The 21,959-nt window shown below is 43.1% G+C and overlaps 1 protein-coding gene across 1 annotated transcript in view; it reads right to left on the bottom strand.

The window, feature by feature from the left end:
• Positions 1-21,959, bottom strand: part of Map3k5 (mitogen-activated protein kinase kinase kinase 5) — a 217,786-nt gene that overhangs the window by 49,054 nt on the left and 146,773 nt on the right. Inside the window, exons 12-15 of the mRNA XM_052751136.1 lie at positions 19,806-19,855; positions 16,971-17,066; positions 13,131-13,212; positions 1,098-1,231 (exon numbers count right to left, since the gene is read on the bottom strand). Coding sequence (XP_052607096.1) covers positions 1,098-1,231; positions 13,131-13,212; positions 16,971-17,066; positions 19,806-19,855 — 362 coding nt within the window. The remainder of the gene's footprint in view (positions 1-1,097; positions 1,232-13,130; positions 13,213-16,970; positions 17,067-19,805; positions 19,856-21,959) is intronic.

The following is a 21,959-nucleotide window of genomic DNA, read 5'->3' as shown; positions in this document are numbered from 1 at the left end:
CAGTCAGGATAAATCTCTCTTACCTGCCAGTCCCACAGCTGCTCAGACCCAACCAAGTAAACACAGAGACTTAAATTGGTTACAAACTGTATGGCCGTGGCAGGCTTCTTGCTAACTGTTCTTACAGCTTAAATTAATCCATTTCTATAAATCTATACCTTGCCACGTGGCTCGTGGCTTACCGGCATCTTCACATGCTGTATGTCATCGTGGCGGCTGGCAGTGTCTCTGACTCAGCCTTCCACTTCCCAGCTTTATTCTCCTCCTTGTCCCGCCTATACTTCCTGCCTGGCCACTGGCCAATCAGTGATTTATTTATTGACCAATCAGCAACAACAGGCCTTGAAGAAAAGAATAAAATCCTCTGACATATTTTAAAATGGTTTCCTTTCCTCTTCCTGAAACAAACACAGCAGATTTTCTCTTATATTCAAAATGAAGGGGTGGTAGAACTCTACAAAGGAAAACTCACTTAAGAGTGGGGTTGCCCCTGAGGGGGGGTCCCCTGGGATTCTTAACCCTCTGACTCCTCCACACTGAGTCTCCAGCAATTTGTTAACCAGAGTTCAAGTTCTCTAGCCCACACTGGTTCCCACGGAGGTTCTGCCCCAGTGACTTGTGACTGTCTGAATTTGCCGCTTCTCTATCTTCCTAGTACAGGGAGCAGTTGCCTGGCTTTCCTGATGGAGCTTAAAGGGGCTGTCGGTTTCTCAATTTGTTCAGAGATCCGCTGGCCGGAGGAGCGGGATGTTGCAGTTCCCTACACGGTGGATTGGAAAAAAACTATGGCTGTGCTGCCTCTCCATCTCCCTTTGTTATGGACCACCTTGATCCAACAAGACCCACGTCCAACACATACCAGGCCATCCTCTTTTCTGCTTTTTGAAAAGCCACTCCCTTCCCAGCTAGAGACACGCCTCCCCCCCAGCACGTCTTGTCTGAATCACTAAAGGAACAGACCAACCTGAGATGGCACTAACACGATGGCGTTTCCAGACAGTTCCAATCATTAGACCATCACCAAGTATTTTTCTGCCACACTGTTGACAACCCTGAGTACATCAGAACACAGCTTTTATCAGCAACCGTGACCATACCTGCTATCTCTCTCGGGGATCTCCTTAATGGCAATTCTGACCTGGTTGCTCAGGTCCCGACCTGCGTAGACTATCCCGTAAGTGCCTTTTCCTAACACGACTCTGTCGCCGTTCTCATCATATTCGTAGTCATACTGTAAAAGGTGACGGGGGGGGGGGGACGACACACAGAAGATTGAAACATTAGTTGAAAGTGACATTTAAAACACCATTTGAAAAGTTTGCTAGTTTCAGGCAGGGTCTTGTTATAGAAATCAAGTTGACCTTGAATTGACCATCCTCCTGCCTCTACTTCCCAAGTGCTGGGATGTCAGGTGCTATCAGAAAATACCAGGTCTCTTCACAGACACTTTCCTTATTTTTAAACAATGGCTTTACAAGTGAAATGATAAGGTGGACTTCTTAGGGGAACAAGAGTAAGTCGTATAATACAGATGTCATGAATACAGAAGGAAGAACCATGAGCGGGGAGGAAGGGACTATCAAGTATGAAGAGGAAGGTTGGGGTTATCCACAAACAAACGGTAATGACCGAATGATGAGAACATCACAAGGAAACCCCTTATTTTATATGCTAATTAAAAAATTAACGGATAAAAATAGGGAAAACTCCAAAAACCATTTTTTTAAAATGAACAACTCCTTTAAGAATAAAAAAAACAGACACTGTCAACACAAGGCAGGTAGCATGTCCTTGTTTGATAGTGCGTATGACAAACACCATGTAGATTCACAGTTGAGGGTAGGACAGCGCTTCTCTAGGAGTCCACACATAATCCTTCCCCCTCGGGGTCCCGATTTTCACCCTTGGCCTGGAAATCTGTCAGTTTCCACCGCCTCTAGCTAATCCTGCCCTGTTACTCAGCTAGGGTGCTGCTGAGGCCCGTCATATACTGCCGGGACAACAAACCACTGAAAGGCTCGAGCAGGAGCAAAGCCGAGGTTTCAGCAGTTGTGGATGGAAAAGTAAGGATTCTTTTTATTTCAGCATCAGTCTCCCAAGATGAGGTGTTTCTGTTTGTTTGGTGGGTCAAAAGGAGACGAAAGAAGAGACAAGCACTCCCAAGGAAGGAAGTGGGCTACGGACCCGGCGCAGAAGCAAGACTCGGAATACCCCAAAAGGTTCTAAAAATGAAAAATAGAGGAAACACTTGATCCTTTATGTAAAAAGAAAACATGTACTGTCCCGAGCCCCCAAGGGCCATGCGGATTGGTCCAATCTGGAAACTGGATCAAAGCTAATGGGGACAGAGAACATTTCATAGAGGCCACCTCAGACCTGGAGGCGGGCCCATCACAAGGTGCAGCACGCAGAAAGGCAAGACTCAAGCCCTGGACAGAAACTGCAGCATTTTAAGATCCGCCAGTGATCAAGCTGTTTCACCGGAGGAACCCAGTAAAGGGGTACAGACAGGAGGGAGAGCCCAAGAACAAGGCCCCTCGCTATCCACAACTGCCTGGAGTACAGAGCTGCAACAGATTTGCCTTATGGAATGGTCTCTGCTGTCTGCTTCAACAAAGAAAATGACTTCTTACATCTAAAAGCTAGAAAAAAATTTAAATTAAATTATTTATTTTATATCCCGACCGGTTTTCCCTCCTTCCTCTCCTCCCATTCCCTCCCCTACTCCCCTCTGCAACCCCTCCAACCCACTCCCCTTCTGTTTCTGTTCAGCAAGGGTCAGGCATCCCATGGGTATCAACAAAGCATGGCATATCCAGTTGCAGTAAGACCAAGCACTCCCCCTTGTATTAAGCTAACAGATGACTTTTGTTTGAGACAGGGTCTTGCTATGTAGCTCATGTTAACCTTGGGCTCATCATAATTCCTTTGTCTCTACTTCTAGACTATTGGGATAGATTACAGGCATGTACCACCATACCTGTAAATACCTAGCAAACAAATTTGAAGTAGAAACTCTAATGGCTCAGAAACTGAAAAATATTACATAAAGATATGAATTGAGAAAGTTAAAAATAAGAAAGGATCAAACAGACTAGAGAGATTTGTAACAACTAAATGCAACTTCTAGAAACTGGGCCATAAAGAGGCGATAAAGATAAATTCACACTCAGATATGAGACAGGAAAATGATAAACTACTAAATAAAACACCAATGATGGAAAAGGTTATAAAAAGAAGCATGGGGCCAGCAAGGTGATTCAGTGAACACGGGTACTTAACGGTGCAAGCCCAAATGACCTGAGTTCAGTCCCACATGGTGGAAGGTGAGAAAACTGACTCTTAAGCTGTTCTCTGATCTCCATTCATGTGCAACTGCATGCATTCTTGGGCATACACACTGTGCTGGCTAGTTTCATGTCAACTTGACACAAGCTCATGCCATTGAGAGGAAGGAGCCTCAGTTGAGAAAATGTCTCCATAAGATCAGGCTGTACACAAGTCTGTAGAGCATTTTCTAAATCAGTGATCGATGGGTGAGGGCCCAGCCCATTGTGCATGGTGCCATCCCTGGGCTGGTGGTCCTGGGTTCTACAAGAGAGCAGGCTGAACAAGCCATGGGGAAGAAGCCAGTAAGCAGCATTCCTCCATGGTCTCTGCATCAGCTCCTGACTCCAGATTCCTGCTTGAGTTCCTGTCCTGACTTCCTTCTGTCTATGGACTATAATGTGGAAGTGTAAGCCAAATAAAACCTTCCCTCCTCAACTTGCTTTTGGTCCTGGTGTTTCATCACAACAATACGAACTCTAACCACAACATATACATGCTAAGTAAATATTAAAAAGAAGCAGGATGGCACGCTTCTCCAATTCTAAGCCTGGGAGGTAGATCAGAAGTTCAAGATCATTCTCAGAAACAAGGGGTTCAAAGGTCATCCTGAGCTACAAAAGATCCTGTCCCAAATAAATGAATGAATGAATGAATGAATAGGACAAGTGATCAACACAGGCTGGTAATCAGATTCTGGGGACCCAACAGGCCATTTGGCATCAGCTCTAGGTTGCTTTCAACAAGTTTGAAAGCTCTAGTTGAAGGCAGTTTGGTCATATCTCTCAGACAATCACTCTGAATGGGAGTGGGCAGAGCTCCATCATGGACTCTTCTCTCTTAGGACACAGGTCAAATTCGGGAAAGAAGGTGTCTGTTCTCTTGATGGCAATGTTGAGCATCCACTATGAGGTGCCTTCCTATGCTGGGAATGCATGCCCAATGCAGAGATGAAGGATAGCCTTTCTAAAGATGATCAAGGAAGTCTGCCTAAGAGAACAGGAATGTGAGGGTGGGGGTGGGACATGTGACAAGCAGCAGGGAGCATCTAGCAACCCAGACCTGGAACATGAAACAGGGATCTGGTAAAGATGTAGTCAGACTAGCTCAACAATACCAACGAAGGAGTTCAAGTCCCACACCCGATTCCTGTGGTCTAGAATCTGGCAATGCTGTGCCGTGCTGGCTGGGATCCCACCAACCAAGACCACTAACAAAGACGTTCAACTTTGCCATTGTCCCTCTCAGAGGGGACAAAGAAACAAACCTACATACTAGACTGAGAACCATTAACACTTTGTAGGATTATAGGGCTTCAAAACTTAAACAAACGAACAAAAAAAAAAAAAAAAGACATTGAAATCACCTTCCTCACCTAGAAGAAGACTGTTATGATCACATCAATTTACACATGACCAGAAGTCTCTTTTTAATGAAAGCGTCAGGGTTGTAGTTTAACGCTGTACCTTCAGCACCAAGAGTTTGTGTCCTTCCCACTACCCATGTGGGGTGGTTTGGGTGAGAATGGCTTGCATAGGATCATGTGTATGTACGCTTAATCCTCAGTTGATGAACTGTTGTGGAAGGGCGAGGAAGTATGGCCTTCCTGGAGGAGGCATGGCCTTGTTAGAGGAGGTGTGTCATCGAGAGTAGACTTTAGGGTTTCAGGAGCCCACACCAGGCCCAGTCTCCAGTCTCTCTCTCTCTCTCTCTCTCTCTCTCTCTCTCTCTCTCTCTCTCTCTCTCTCTCTCTCTCTCTCCCTGCGATCCCACCAACCAAGACCACTAACAAAGACGTTCAACTTTGCCATTGTCCCTCTCGGAGGGGACAAAGAAACAAACCTACATACTAGACTGAGAACCATTAACACTTTGTATTATTATAGGGCTTCAAAACTTAAACAAACAAACAAACAAAAGACATTGAAATCACCTTCCTCACCTAGAAGAAGCCTATATGATCACATCAATTTACACATGACCATGCTTGCAGATGAGGATGTAAATCTCTTAGCTACTGCTCTAGCACCATGCCTCTCTGCTTCCCGCCATGATGGTCACAGAGTACCCTTCTAAAACTGTAGGCAAGCCCCCGATTAAATGCTTTCTTTTATAGGATTTGCGTTTGTTGTAGTATTTCTTCACAGCAACAGAACAGTAACTAAGACACCCTGCTACAGGGAACCCTATTACATAGAGCTTAAAAAGGCGTATTGATTTTGTTTTCAACACTAGCATCCTAACGATGTTCCAGTGTGTTGTCTGTTCCCACTTAACACCCCCTCACCTTTTCAAACACATGTCTGGTAACCTTGACCTTTCAGACTCCAATCTTTCCTTCCCTTACTCCCTACATCAAAGCCATTGACAAATACTATGAAGTTTCCTCTGTGCAGACTCACAGTGCCAGGGTACATCTTTGTCCTGATGCTGGTGCCTCAGGGCAAGCCTTATCTTAAAGTCTCCACTAGTCCCTGTCCCCCACACCCTTGTTGCTTTCTTCTCTAATAAGTTTTCCCTAGGAAGATGTCTCTGAACTTTTGAACCATCCCAAGTTCCAAAGTGACCTTCCACGTTAGGATTGCCAGTTCTGCCTTCTTGGCTCCTGGTTGTTTTCAGGGTTAGACGCAAACTCCTTGGCACAGCATGAGCATCCTTCAGGCCACTTACTACCTATTTCCTGACTTTTCTCCTCAGTCTCCTCCAGTGGGGATGACTCCAGAAGCGGCTTTTCCCACCTACAAAATTCTACCTCGAGCTGCGGGCCCAAGCTCCTCAACCGTTCATTGACTTCTCAAGATGGCCTGGGGTGCTTCCACAGCTTCCTGCTCTCCCATTTGCTCACTGTTGTCACTGTTTTGTTAGGGACTGAACCCAAGGTGGGGTGCATGCCAGGCAAGCCCTCTACCAAGGAGCCCTTTGAGCCCTCTGCTCACTCCCCATTGACCCTGTCTTCCCAACTGTTCGCATCCTCATGGCTCATCTAAGAGTTACTTGGCCAGCGGTGGGCGCTCAGTAACTAGCTGCTTGGTAATTAAGTTAGGCTATAGTAAGAACTTTGAAAACCAGGTGGCAAGTCATTTGGATTCAGTATCAGGTTGGGAGGTAGAAACGAGAGGGTCAGAAGTTCACGAGCAGTCTTGACTATAATCTGAGGCTAGCTTGGGCTGTGAGACCTTGTCAGGGGTGGGGGGAAAGGTTCAATATTAGTTCAGTTTTGGTTGCAAGTGTATTTGCCACAGGGATACTGATTTAGCCTACAGAAGAATATATATGTTGATGGTACTAGTCGACTTTGAGTTTCTCTCAGGAACCTAAGCATACAAAGACTATTTTTGTTAAAGCATGTCCTACTGGAAAAAAAAAGCCGTCATAAATAAAAATCACATCTTGTAATAAAAACAGTAAGATTAAAATAAACGACCTCAATGGCACTTGCTGTTTTGATGCTTTATTACTTATTTTTCTATTCGTACAAAATAAAGACATAAATCGAAAAGGCAATTCTGAAAGGGAGCTGAGATGGGAAGCTGGCTGTTGTGTATGGACAGGGAATTATCTACGTGATGGACAGAAAAGAGAGCACAGAATGGGGGCTGGGTACCCATTAGGGCAAGGAGGGGTCAGATGATTGATGGCAACGTTGAGCATCCACTGTAAGCGCTCAGAGCTATATTAGACAATACTCCTATGTAGGTGCTTAATCTAGGGATGAAGGATGTCCTGTCCAGGGAAATCTGCCTGAGAGAAGGGATGTGAGACTGGAGGACCTGAAGCAAACATCAGGGATAATCTAAGCATCTTGTTAAATGACAAATATGGAAAGAAAAAAGTGGGTGGGGGAAAGCAGGAGAGTCTTTTAAAGGCAGGATTACACTGCTTGTAAATTTTGTATTCTATTTCTATGGCAATAGGTTAGCAAGTCAGGTTGTTGCTAAGGGAGACAGCAGCTGCGTTTCAAAGCAACAGTGGGAATCCACGTAGAATCATTCTTTTTCTTGTTGACTGTCCAGAACAATCTAAACTGGGATGGGAATAGAGCTGGCATAGAGGATGTGAATGATAACAGATCGCTGATTCCCCCAGTCCTTGCACTGGCATGGGACCTACAGGGAAAGGACCACCTTTTTAAAATCCACGCACTTTCCTCTGAAACTTCATCACATCATGTAAGCAGTCACCTCATGGATCTTAGAAGCTTTTTTTTATTAGTTATCAGGTATACTGTCTCCTTAATAACCATGAAAATACATGAATAACCATCAATAGCATTAACAGAATGTCAAATACAGTAGGTACCAACATCTTGTAGAACACTTCTTGCCTCTCTCAGCTCCTCACTGAATTACAACCAGGTAAGGGACAAAACTCAGGGCCTCCCCCATGTCAGGCAAGTGCTCTACCCACAAGCTACACTCTCAACCCAAGAAGCTATTTTTGAAGAAACTTCCTTATCTCCCTGTGTAAAACTGCACCCCTCACACGTTGTAATTCCCCAAGTCCTCTGCTCTTTGCCCCTTAACACTGAGCACTACCATCCTGTACATTATATTCATTCATGGTGTTGTCTTTTTCTCCCTGAAACACTGGCTTAAAGACAGCGGGGATCAATTTCTGTTGCAGTCACCGCTGAATCCCTGGAATCAACTGAATAGTAGGGGACCAAAATTTTCTGACTGGATTAATGGGATCCACTTGGTCATGACAATGTAGATGAAGATTATTTTGGACTAAAATATTGAAGCAAAGAGCAGCTATGGGACAGGGGGTGGGAAGGGTGGGGTGAGGTTCTGCTGACACGGCAAACCTCTTTTTAAAAACAGCTCTTACAGTTTCCCTCAAAGGGAGACAAAGCATCCCACGTACACGAGAAACTGCATAAACAAAATTGTCCAAACGTTCAGTGTGTTCCATCTGTGTTTCACTGTGCTTTTTCCCTTGAAGTCCTAGCCCTCCTTCCAAGATGGACGTCAACAACTAACTCTAGCTGTCTAGAGAGTCACTTCTGGGTATGTTCCATCTCGTCCATTGATCACCATTAAAGCTTGTGTCTTCTGTTACCTTGCCTTTCATCAGCTAATGTGCAGGCCCCCAGGTACAGAACCCAAACTGGTAGAGGAAAAAGATCAACAGAATGAATAAATAGCAAGCTGATGTTGATCTTACACCACATCTCAACAACACTTTAAGGGATATTTTTTTTTCCAGATACCTAACTGTAAACATTTAGATAGGTACAAAAAGAGAAATGGGATCATAAAGGAAACAAACCAGTTTGTCACACAATCATTCGAAATCGATTTAAAGTCTCTGTTGACCAGTGTTTGTGAGGCAAGTCAACAGAAAGAGGAATGGTAAGCTCTTTCATCACCGTGCAGGTGTCCGAGGCAAAGGAAAGCGTTCTTTCATGGAGCTTGTCCCCGCTCCACCTACAAGTGGCCAACTTTTCTTCATGTTCACTGGGGACGATGGAGAGACAAGTTCACAGAGTATGCTGTTCTGACGCCTCGGGCCTGTGCCAGTTGATGGGTAAAAGAGAGGTCTAAAGACGCACTGGTGCGCGCGCGTGTGTGCATGAGGGGGGGGGGGTCTTGTGTTAGCTTTTAACACTCCAGGGCACACTGCTGAATGATACATAATACAGTGGGCAAAGTCAGGGCCGAAAAGCAGGTAAAAATGCAATGGAAACAGAGCCAAGTGAGAAGCGGGAGAGTTTAAAAATAATTTAAAAAGAAACATGCCAGAAAGAGATGGTTTCCAACAAGACAGCTGCAACCCTCATCAAGTCCAGCCACTGGGAAGCTTATGGCACTGCTAGGCCACAGGGTGGTCAGAGAAGCTATGTAAGAGAGAGTTAGGGACATCGCGTGACACAGAGACCTCCTCGTTGGGTTTGAACATGAAATTATCCCCATGGGCTCATCTGTTTGAACACTTGGTCCCTGGCTCATAGGATTGCTCTTGCAGGATTGTGGAACCTTCTGTAACTTTGCTGGAGGAAGTAGGTCAGTGCAGCAGAACTTGAGGTTTGATCACTGATCACCACTTCCTGGGGTAGTCCATCACCACTTCCTGTCTACTCTCTGCCCCTTGCTCCCACTGCCCTGTCTTCCTCGTCAGAATGGACTGCATCCCCTAGAATTGTATGCCCCACCCCTCAAAAAAACCCAACTGTACACCCCAATGGACTCCATCCCCTAGAACCCCTTCCCTTAAGTTGTTTCTTGTCGGGTGTTTGGGCACAGCAACAAGAAACACAATGCATGCACTCCTTCTGCAAAGAGCAGCAAAAACGTGTTTCACTTGGAGAGCCCCAAGATTAAGTCTGAACTGGAAGTCTCTGACGATGAGAAGCGGGAAGGCAAAGAGGGAAGGGTAAGCGGCCGGGGCGGGGCTGCTCTTGGGTATCTGGACCAGATTATGGGGCAGGCGCTGTCACTCTGCAGGATGTATTAGAAGGCAAGAAGTACAACACGGGGATTGTAGGCAGTACGTACTAGAACCTTAACGCCAGCTCTACTCAACCGCCTAAAGACTTCACTGTAAACCAACACATTAAATTACTAAGGATATGAGCTCATAACCCTTCCATAAAAAACACAGCCTTGAGTCAAAACGCATGGCCCTGAATCAAAAGGAAATATTGTTGTGTAAAGATAGAAAGGTCCTCTGAGACATGGCATCATGCTATCTTTGAAAGAGTTGTACAGTTCGTACGAATCTGGACAATTATTTCAAACCTTAAAGCTGAGAAAAGACAGTCAAGATCTTCTTGTTCAATGCTAAGGGATGGGATTATCTTAGACAAGCAGGGGTATAAAACAAGGCTGATTACTGGCAAAAATTAGAACCAGAACTCAGGGCTCTTGTCTCCAGTTCAGAGATCTCATGGGACTAGATTTGACTCTCTGAACAGGAGAAGTCTGGTCCCTAGCCAAAGGAGGCTATACCCATACCACCATTTGTTACTGAAATCAGAGCCGGGTGGTGGTGGCGCACGCCTTTAATCCCAGCCAGCACTCGGGAGGCAGAGGCAGGTGGATCTCTGTGAGTTTGAGGCCAACCTGGGCTACAGAGTGAGTTCCAGGAAAGGCACAAAGCTACACAGAGAAACCCTGTCTTGAAAAATCAAAAAACAAAAACCAAAAATCAAAAAAAAAAAAAAAAAACAAACCCAAAACTATTAAGGAGCATCTCCTGGTCAGCCATCTTCTTGAACATTTTCAATTTGTTGGGTTAAGGCAGCCAAAGGCTTTATGAATGATTGAATTCCAGTTGAAGTAAAGACAAAGTAATTTGTGCATACAAATCTCAACCATTGTTTAAAGAATCTCTAATAAAATTCTTCTTATACAGGATAGAGGTTGAGAAAAAAAGGAATTATTGTTTTTTCATACACGGGCTGAAGTTTGAAGTCTGAAGCTTGAAGTCTGTGGTCAGGAAGTGAAGGAATTCATTTTAACAAAGCAGCATGCTAATAAAACCATTTAAATAGGAAATGTCAAAATTATTTAAGAAATATCGTCAAGTATGTATATTGGAAGGTTATATACTATACAAAAATGTAAGTTAAGGCTGAATGATATGTAGCCATGGCTAAGAAAGGACACTGAGAGGAAGAACCCAGGTGGCTCTCAGCATCCTTCAGCCCAGAAGAGGACTCTTAACCATTCATGAATGCTATGCTAATGGCACAACTGTGATGGAAAGAGGTACAATGGTAAACTGAGTCCAAACTCTCAAAACAAAAGATGTTTGAATTCTTGGGCAAGGCTGAAAAGCCCATTGAGAATATCCTAGAAATCATTCTCTGCCAAAGAATTTAAATTATTCCAATGAGACTCAAGGGACAGACCTATAAGAGTGTTTTCTACTGCAAAAGCTTGGCATGCCCAGGCTTAGTGGAGAAGGGTGCATTGGGAGAGTTGTGATGAGTCAGAGCATCATCACACATGCATGCTAGTTTTTGATAGGTCAGCTGATTTAGCAGAACCCTCTAGATGTTCCTAGGAAGAAACATTAGTATCCCACTCCTTATTTAATGGGTCATGGTGCTTTTGATAGGCTTGCCCAGTCAGGAAGGGCCTTTCCTAACACCTACCCCATATGCTAGTACTGAACAGAGTTCTTTGCAACGTGATCTGCTTCTCTTTTACACAACAAAAGACAAGGGTAGACAAATTAATCACAAATCTAAGGTAATTAAACCTAGGCTATGTGGTGAATACAGTGAAATTAGTTCCTACTCCCCAAACTGGTGGTTTAATCAATCACAAAGCAACCCTGTCTAACTATGGTAACTGTAGCCTGGTTACAATACATACATATTTTTGTTGAAATATATTTAGTTCCTCAAAGGAAAAAAAATGAAATAAAAGGTAAATGTTGCTAGTTTCAAAAAATAGAAAAGTCAGCAACGTGTGGCATTGCAAACTATTTTATGAATTTTCCTGTCTACCCCTTCAGAGTTTTACTTTGGTGATCATTCTCATTAATTTTACCCTGACAGTTGCTTTGCATCAAGTGATAGTAAATCTAACACAAATAAAACAGATGGTAAGGGTCAAAAGAACACTAAAATAGGGCTTGAGAGATCTAGTTCCAATACACTCCTTTGATCCAAAAATCTAAAAGTACAGAATGCAAAAGACATACAAATAAGTATCATTATCTAGTACTTCTATGACCAGCAGGCTAATACATTGAAAAACTATTTTTTCAAGATCAGACGTATCATCTTTGTATAGCTTCAAGAGGCATAGGGCTTCTTTATCAATATAAAATTTATACAACCATTAGATAATCATAAAATCTAACCACAGATAGCATTAATGGTTAGTTAGCCAATTAAAATTTTCTTTCAACTGTTACTGAGTAACAGTTTATTTTTTTAAGTTCAGTGAATGGGATGAAATTATCAAAATGATCTAAAAAGTATATATACTGATCATAGGTTTTAGTTTATAGTTTCGTCTTATTATTTTTCTTCAGTTTCAATGTTAACGTTACTTAACATGTAAATTTCAAGATGGTGGCAGCGCCACACACCTGTAATCCCAGCATTTAGGAAGTAGAGGCAAGAGGATCTGGAATTCAAGGTAGCCTTGGCTACATAGTGAGTTCAAGGCCGAACATGTATAGAAAGTGGTAAGAGATTTCATCATCTGGAATCTTCAGTGAGTGTTTTTGTTGGATTTGAACAGAGCCAAGAGGAGACTATTTAAAAAGAAGTAAGGGTTCTGTGGCCCATGCTTTGAGGTCAGTTAACTCCTTCATAGCCAAGGCACAGTTAGTCACTATCAGGAAAGTAAAATACGACAGCTCAGTTCCTGTGAGGAGGAAGTGACCAGTGTTTGCTTTTAAGCTATTTTAAAAGCTTTATTACTATTCTTTTTATTTATGTGTAAGTGAGCATTTCTGTATGAGTGAATGTCATATGTGTGCCAGTGTCTGCAGGGGCCAGAGGGTGGCTTGGGATCTCTGGGAACTGGTGTTACAGGCAGTTGTGAGATGCTGGACATGGGAACTGAACACAGGTCCTCTGGAAGAGCAAGATGCCTCGAATCACTAAGCCATCTCTCCAGCTCCTCTTATTAAAGGAAAATTTAGACTCTGATCAAGTGTCTCCATGCTTCCCATCATCATTTAGTGATGAACCTCATCCCTCATATCTTCCCATCCCTTATCCCTCCCCCACATTCCCTCCCCATCCCTCATCCATCATCTATCCCCATCCCTCTTGAAGTCAGCTTTCAATTGCTCATTTGTAAACATGTAAAATGCATGTTTACTCCAGTCATTACCTCCAGGGAGTCACCTTCACAGTCCCCTTCCTCTGTGCCTCTGCCCTTCTCTTCGGTGATGGTATTCACCATTTCAAAAAACCTACAACGAGAGTTGGTATTCATCGTACACGCAATGTTAAATGCACATGCTTCTTTACTTCGCTCAGGAAACCCATCATAAGCTGACAATATCTTAGGTGGAAAAATTATTTGGGGCACTAAACCCATCAAACATCCTCCCTCAGCCCGGCCTGTCTCCAGCGTGCTCAGAACTTATATATCAGTCAATGGAATGGAGTAGTCGTGGAACACAAGCCCTGTTTATAAAGAAGTACCGAACAGTCCATGTATCTTCGTGACTACGATACCTGTATCTAACTGGCAGCCCAGCACAGATCAGTGTGTTGGTTGATCACCCTGCTGAGGAGCAAAAGGAAGAAGCAACAAAGCAACAGGAAGTGGAATTGCCCCACGGGGCTAGCCTCAGATGGAATCTGATGAATGAGTATCACACTCTCGGTTCTCTAAACTGGAAAGGCCTTCAGCCTAGCCATTGTAAGTAAATAGATCCCAAATCGACTTCAGAGCAGAAATCAAGAACCAAGAGGCTTTAGGCAAATTAACCATCAGGATCAGTCTGTGTGTTTTAGGGGGCTGTGGGGTGTAGGGGTAGGAGCGCAAAAAAGAAATCTCAGATTGGTAGGATTTTTGTCGAATTTCTGACTGCAAATAGTAGTAAATGTAACATGGACCTGGAACACTGAGGCTAGACAAAGTCATAGAAATGCTGAGAATGTGGACTTGGCTATCAGATCAAAATGACAAGTTGCTATGTGACCTTAGGCAAGCTCTTCCACTCCTCCGGGTGCTCAATTGCAAAGCAGGGGATATGCCCATTTCAAAGGCTGGGAAGATACTTAGACCAATACTTGCAAAGACCACTGCATTCCTTAGCATTACTGTTGCTTTGTTGATGCTATTGTTGTTAAAACCAAACCAAACCAAACCAAAATAGATGTATCTGGATATTTCAGAGTGTCTAGTGTCTGTAAGTTTGATCTCAGTTACTATATCTTCTGCCTAGGCACTTCAGTATTATACATACAGGTCCTATAAATACAGTCTGAGACACGGATGTGAACTAGGCAGACTGGCTTATCTCTGCTTTGGTGACAGAGTCTTCTCTCTGTTTTTCCTTCCTTTTTTTGTTGTTGTTTTTTGTTTGCTTGTTTTGCTTTCAAGACAGTTTCTCTGTGTAGCCCCGTCTGTCCTGGAACTTGCTCTATCGGTTGGCATCAAACTCAGAGATCCTCCTGCGTCTGCCACTCGAGTTCTGGGATTAAGGTGTGCACCACCACCCCCCAGGAAGCCACCGCTCTTTTGGTGACATTTTAAAATGCTTGTTAAGATTTTATTTCTGAAGTCAGTTTCAGAGCCAAGTGCTGTGGGATGTTTTGTATGGCAAATGTGTTGCTCTGATTAGTCAATAAATAAAACACTGATTGGCCATTGGCTAGGCAGGAAGTATAGGCGGGATAAGGAGGAGAATAAAGCTGGGAAGTGGAAGGCTGAGTCAGAGAGACACTGCCAGCCGCCATGATGAGAAACAGCATGTGAAGATGCCGGTAAGCCACGAGCCACATGGCAAGGTATAGATTTATAGAAATGGATTAATTTAAGCTGTAAGAACAGTTAGCAAGAAGCCTGCCATGGCCATACAGTTTGTAACCAATATAAGTCTCTGTGTTTACTTGGTCGGGTTTGAGAGGCTGTGGGGCTGGCAGGTGAGAGAGATTTGTCCTGACTGTGGGCCAGGCAGGAAAACTCAAGCTACAGCCAAGCAATGTAAGTGAGGAATAAATTTGTCCCCTACCCTCTAAGCAAAGTTGAGGTCAGTGGTTCACATATGAATTAAGGGGCACACTGTATACATGGGCTGCTGGCTTCATAGGCAGGGCATGCTACATGCAAGGCTAAGCACACGGGCAGTGCTGTGGGATGTTCTGTATGTTAAATGTGTTGCTCTGATTGGTTAATAAATAAAACACTGATTGGTCAGTAGCCAGGCAGGAAGTATAGGCGGGACAAGGAGAGAAGAGAATTCTGGGAAGTGGAAGGCTGAGTCAGAGAGACGCCGCCAGCTGCCGCCATGAAAAGCGAGATGTAAGGTACCGGTAAGCCACGAGCCAAGTGGCAACTTATAGACTAATAGATATGGGTTAATTTAAGAAATAAGAACAGTTAGCAAGAAGCCGGCCACAGCCATACAGTTTGTAAGCAATATACGTCTCTGTGTGTTTGCTTGGTTGGGTTTGAGCGGCTGTGGGACTGGTGGGTGAGAGAGATTTGTCCTGACTGTGGGTCAGGCAGGAAAACTCTAGCTACAGGGCAGAGCAGGCTATCATGTGATGACTTTACCTATTTCTGTACCTCATTTTATCTGTCCATCCACTCATGTATCCACCCACTCAACAAATACTCATTGAACATCTAGGGCCAAGAACTCTTCTGCCTAATGGGAACCAATGAACAAGGGCTATTTTGGAGTTTGCAGCAGTTTACAGAGCTTACTTGTGCCTAATTTCTTTTATTATTGAGAACAGTTTTTTCATACAATATATTTTGATCATGTTTCCCCCCCTCCCCCAATTCTTATCCTCCATTCCCATTGCACATTTCTTGGAGGTCTATGGCATGAAAACAAAACAAGACAAGATCCCATGATTGATTGGAATAAGAGTAGACTCTGAGTAAGACTGAATATTAAAAACAAAAAAAAAGTTAGAAACAAAAGTAAGGTCAATTAAGAGGGAAAAGAAAGGAGAAGAACTTTTTAAAATGGCTTTACAGTTAAACCTGAGAGCCTGAGATGAAGACACACAGCTGCCATTAGTGGAAACTATTCACTATGACCATCGTAACAGAATGTAACACAGTGGGATAGCAGTCCACTGTATACAACAGGAGCATGGATTCGAATTCACCTGTGCCTGGGTCAATTCCTCAATTTTATCCTTAATGGTTATATGATTTTAAGGTAGTTACCTCTCAAAAAAAAATCTATTCTTCTTCATTTATAGAAGATGGAAATTATACCTATCTAATAAGATTTCACTAAAGATTAAAACTGATGTCATGATGAGCATCAAGATAAAAGCAAATTACTGTTTACTGAATTAGCATATCAGTCATTTATTAGTGCGAGTATTTGAAAAAAGAACAACCCTCAATAAAATTTAAGTCCAGACTGGCTTTTGCCTACATTTTGGCTTCTAAGTGATCATTTATTTCTCTTCTACCTTATTGCCCATCACTGTGTTCTAATATGAAATATTTAACTAAGTAAGGGAAATATATCAGGGAGAATATGTTCATAGATTTTTGGGTTATCTCTTCTACCGGTATAGACCAGATCCTAGGATATGTGCCCACCAAAGAATCCAGTATAATTAGTCTGGAGTGGGGCTCAGGTACTTATTTACTGCTTACCAGGTAGCTCTGCTAGGCAGTAGGGGTAAGAGTGTCCATTGCAGACAGTAGTGAGTTCATGCTAAATGATCTGTTTGTGGAAGATCTGGCACTCATCTACAATAAGTAAGCATTTTAAAAATGAGGTGTGGTATTAAACAATTAACCAGTACGCCTTAGCTAATGTTTTATTTGTGTAAAATACACTGTGACTAAGCAAAGTTTTGATTTGTTAAATAGAAATCCTAAATCCAACACCACACGCTTATAAAGGAGAATTAAAAATAAAGCGGCTGCACACCTGCCTCACCACCAATTTTTCACAGAGGCCACATGTGCTGTTTTACTTAGTGAGGACAGCCCCTTCCACACAGAATGGCAAATGTGTACCTTTTACAGTGAAGCTCTGTGCAGAAGTAGATTTGGAAATCATCAGAATTGTGAAGCACGTAAAGAAAACAGCATCGTTCTTCAAACTTGGAGATACTGAAACAGACAAAACCCCACTTTATTCAGACCAACACCAGCACTTCCACAGCTCTCTAATGAAGAATCAAAATAAATGTTCGTTAGAGCCAACCCTGCTACGGCATCATTGTCATTTATAACAAGAAGTTATAAACAGCACTTAACTGATATTCCCCAGGTCATAATACTAAAATTACATATTATTCCTACTCATCTTTGCAGAACAGGTCTGCTTTGGGGTGCTGGAAATACATATAAGCCACATGCTTCTTTGGCATGGAAAGGAGCCCTGCCTGGCACAGCCCTGACCTGTGCGTTAAGAGAAGCCCACATCCCAACTGGCTGACTAGCCTCGGCGACTCTGGGCCTGTGGGATGTGTTTTCAGAGCTGGGAAGGCAGTTCGTTCGGGCAGCAAAGTTGCTGTACTAGCTGTAGAGATTTTAAAGGAGAGTGGAGCAACGTGAACCAGCACTTGGTGTGGACCTCACAAGTCCTTGACTTTAGAGCAGTGATTCTCAACCTGTGGGTCACTGACCCCTTTGGGGAGGGGTCGTTCGAGGACCATTGGCAAACACAGATAATTACGATTCATAATGGTAACAAAATTACAGTTATGAAGTAGCAATGAAATGATTTTATGGTTGGGGGTCACCACAACATGAGGAACTGTATTAAAGGATTGTGGCCTTAGGAAGGTCGAGAACCCCTCTTTAGAGCAATGTGAACAGTTTTGAGTTGGTAAATTAGGGCACGCTAGTTGATGCCAGGGGTTGGCCAATGTTTTCTCTAGTGGACCAGATAGTAAAATATTTCAGGTTGTACAGGCCAAACTACTCAGTTCCGCTCTTGGATCACAGAAGCCTTAGATACCAAGGAGCCTGTAGCCATTGTCTAACAAAAGTTTACCAATAAAACAAGCAAAGGTCCCCATTGGGCCCATGAACATAACTTCTCAGGCCATTTGCACCTGCTACTTCTTCCTCTTGGAGTGCACAGGTTCATTTGCTTTTTGAGAACGGTCTTCCTATGTGCCTTAGGATGCCGTCAAGCTCACCACAAAGTCCAGACTGACCCTGAACTCATGATCTTCTTGCCCTAGCCCAGTGAATACAAGGATGACAGGCATGGGCCAGCATGCCCAGATTTTATATTTTCAATCTTTGAAAACTGATTCCAGTCATCACCTAAGGCCCAGATGCAACCCTTTCCTCTCTCGCTTTACTATTTCTGCTCCAGACGGAAGGATCCCTCGTGCGTCTCCTCTCTGAATGTATTTCTAGCACGTCATTGCTCATCTCACGTTACACGGTCACCAGTTGTTAGGTGCATGTTGACTCTTCCCACGTGACTGTGAATGACTCAGGAGGCTTTGCCACTTCTACATCTTCAGCCGAAGAGGACTCAGTCTGGCACACAGCTGGTGCTCAATAAATGCCATGGGCTTGAGTGGGCCACATTTTCAGGAGCTGCGAGGCAAACTGCTGACCTACTTGGATTGCTCCTTAGCTTGTCATCCTTCCTTAATAGAGGAGGAAGCCAGGAGAAGCTGGCTGTCTTTGAAGTCACGGACCAGAACTCGAGTTTCCCAACATGTAAATCAGCCGTCACCAGATGGAGGCATTCTATACCCACGTCATGAGCTACAAGAACTGTAAGGAAGGGCTGCCAGGCCTAATTAATAAGAGCCAAATCATTGTAAAACAGACCCGATGAGGCGAGATGCACAGTTACTGTACTAAATGGGTTGCCAAAAAAAAAAAAGGCAGCAGTAAATACAGAGTACCTTGCTAATGAGTGGTTGAAGGATTAAATATTAAGAGTGTAAGGCTTTATTTGAGAAGGTATTGATTGGACAGTCATGAGTCAGACTCATAATCTCGCTTGTTCCTATTCAGATCATTCATGAGGTAACAGGTAGTTCTACCAAGCAAACTAAAATTATCGGTGACTCACTGCTCTACCAGTTCATGCTCTAACAAAACCAATTACTGTTATTGCAAAAGCAACAGGATGTTGCACAACCAGGCTGCAGAAGTCTGTTGTCTCCCATTCCCATTATACGTATGTGTGTGTGTGTGGGGGGGATAAACAGTAGTAAACACAATTTGGCTTGAAAGTTGAATGAGTTGGTGTGGAATAGGCTTCTAAGATGATAAAGTTCCAAACACTTAACTGCTGACACCGCATTCTAACCGCTGACCTTATTCCTAATTCCTAGGAGAGGGCATTTTTTTTTTTTTTCTGAGCCACTGGCAATATGACAAGGTTTTAGAACTGAACTGAAATTTGTCACTGTGACCTCACAAACACAATTGCATCAACAGTGACCTTGGGGAAAAATTTCATGAATTCACTACTCATATATCATCATCAATACTAGATCCAGGGCATAGCCTTGGAGCTGTTCTGTAGACCTCCTGGTCACCTAAAAGATAGAATACCATCTTATACTCTTAACCAAAAGTTCACCCAGCTGGAGAGGACGTCCACATGGCTCCCTTTTAGCCACATGTCGACTCCAGGCCACAGTTCACATTGAGCCCGGAGTGATGAACGTGGGGTCAGTTCGAGGATCCACGATGGGGAGGCACTCTTTTACAACAGGGGCAGAGAAGCCGATGGCTGAGTCTTTACAACAAAGAAGGATCCCTGAAATGTTTTTCCAGTTGAAATTATGATGTAAAGTCCTATCTGGGCTATGAATATTTTAGGAGAGAATGTCTTCTAAATACACAAAATGTCCCGGGGAAACGTACCTTACTCCCCTGATAGAGGAAGCACTGAAGTTCCACTCATGTATACCTTTCTGGAACACAGGAGAAAAAGAGCAACAGTAAGAATAATAAGTCGTCCACACGGAAAATAACGTCATAAAACAATTCAGTTTTACTATTTTATTAACAGTTATTTTTCCCGATGCCTAATTCTTCATGAGAAATAAATTATCATATGGAGCCTGCAGTTCAGTCTTGGCTCACAAGGGTGATGTTTTACGTAATAATTCCTTTACTTCAAGACCACAGCTTTCAAAAAAAACCTGGAAGTCACTGTCATTAAATGTAAACCTTAATTTCAGTTGTAACTAATATCCTTTAGGTAAAACCCAAACCAAAACAACAACAAAAAAAACTGATTGAGGTAATTAGATTGTAACAGTTTATTTTCTTTTTGTATTCTTGCCAATTATTTTCCATGTGCATATGTATTTGTGTGTTTGGGTACACACGTGTGAGGTCTGCAAGCACATATATGCAAATGCATGTGGAGGTCAGTGGATAGCCTCACCTATCGTTCCTCTGGTATCAGTCACCTGGCGGTGATTTCTCCATTGGCCTGGAGCTTGTCACTTGAACCCCAGGGATCTGCTTGTCTCCACCTCCCCAGGTCTGGGAGTGCAGGCGCAGGTCACCTGGCCCTTTCTAGGTTGGTCCTGGGAGTGGAGCTCGGCTCTCATTTGTGTCGAGCTACACTGACCGTGCTGGCTCCCCAGGCTGAGCAGTATTTATTTTCTGAGAAAAAAACCCCAACTGATCTGAATAAAGTCTCTGTTGTAAGGTTTTAAAATAATTATTTCTGAATTATCTTTTCCCTTGGGAATTTGAAAGAGGGGGCATATTCTGGAGCCCAGTCTGGCCATGAACTTGCCATCTTCTTACCTCAGCTTCTTGAGTGTTGGGATTCCAGAAGTGTACTACCACAGCCAGCCTGGAATTAACTTCAGGTAAAATTTTCAACGGAACTGGTCATTGGTGTATTTCTTTTTTTTTTTTTTCCAGAAATTAATGTGTGTGTGTGTGTGTGTGTGTGTGTGTGTGTGTGTGTGTATGTGTGTGTGTATGTGTTAGAGTATACATGCATGTACAGAGTGTCTTTTACAACTCTAAGGGATTATTACCTAATTTATACAAAGCTTAATATGCTAATAATGTTTGAACATAAAAACTGGGTTATTATGTGATGGACAGATATGGGTGATTCACAGAGTCCGTATTTAAAAAAAACTGAAAATTTAATCTCTCAATTATGACTAAACATATCATAATAATGATCAGATAATTGTTCTTAGATTATTTTCCCTATACAAATGTTTGGAAATCCCAACATCTCCTGAACTGACACATTAAGACTCAATGAATGGGAGATTCTTGTACTTAGGCCTACCTAACCCAACTGGTATGGGACCTGCACGCTAGTTCAGAGGGCCATGCCCTTTACCCTGGTTTTCAATTATTCCTCTTAGCAAAAGCTAACTCCACGGTCCATATCCTAACCACTCATGTTTCTTGATGAAAGAAGGCTGCCAGATACTCTGTCATCAAACTCACAGTTTTGGGTAATTATTCAGAACATCCAAGCCCTTTTTTTTTTAAACTTTGCTAGACAGTCCTGTAAAAATGACTCAACAGGATTCAATTTCTCTTTTAAATTGTCAGTCAGATGCCGAATTGAACTGACTTCCTTTACCAAGCACCCAGGTGATTGTGCCTTCTTCAGGAGTCTCACAGCTAATTAGAGTTAACTTCTTCTACAGAACTCTGGGTGTATGAAAAGACCCACGGGTTGGCTCTGAACTTACGCTAGGCAATCAACAATGTCTCAAGCTCTTCCACCAAACTAATGACCTTACATCTTGTGACCATCAACAATGACAAACGTCATCAGTCTTGCTAACACCTATGACAAAGCCTGCCTGGGATTCTTTAGGTCTCCCCGTCTGGTCTCGTCCTTTAATAAGGATAAAACTACCCTAATTATTTTCTTAACTATACCCTCAGTAAAAATTATAATAGGAATAAAAAAATGTTTGGCCACGACATAAAATTAATAGCATGAGAAAACCACTAGGAAAGCAAGCTCTTACCCACTGCTATGAGGTTGTGGTCTTGGCTGGGCTAGTGAAATGGGGCGCT

This window comes from Peromyscus californicus, unplaced genomic scaffold (assembly GCF_007827085.1).
Source record: "Peromyscus californicus insignis strain IS unplaced genomic scaffold, ASM782708v3 Scaffold_22__1_contigs__length_63687245, whole genome shotgun sequence".
NCBI classification, from domain to species: domain Eukaryota; kingdom Metazoa; phylum Chordata; class Mammalia; order Rodentia; family Cricetidae; genus Peromyscus; species Peromyscus californicus.
The sequence above is the reverse complement of the archived record's forward strand: the minus strand, read 5'-3'. Positions and strand labels throughout refer to the sequence as shown.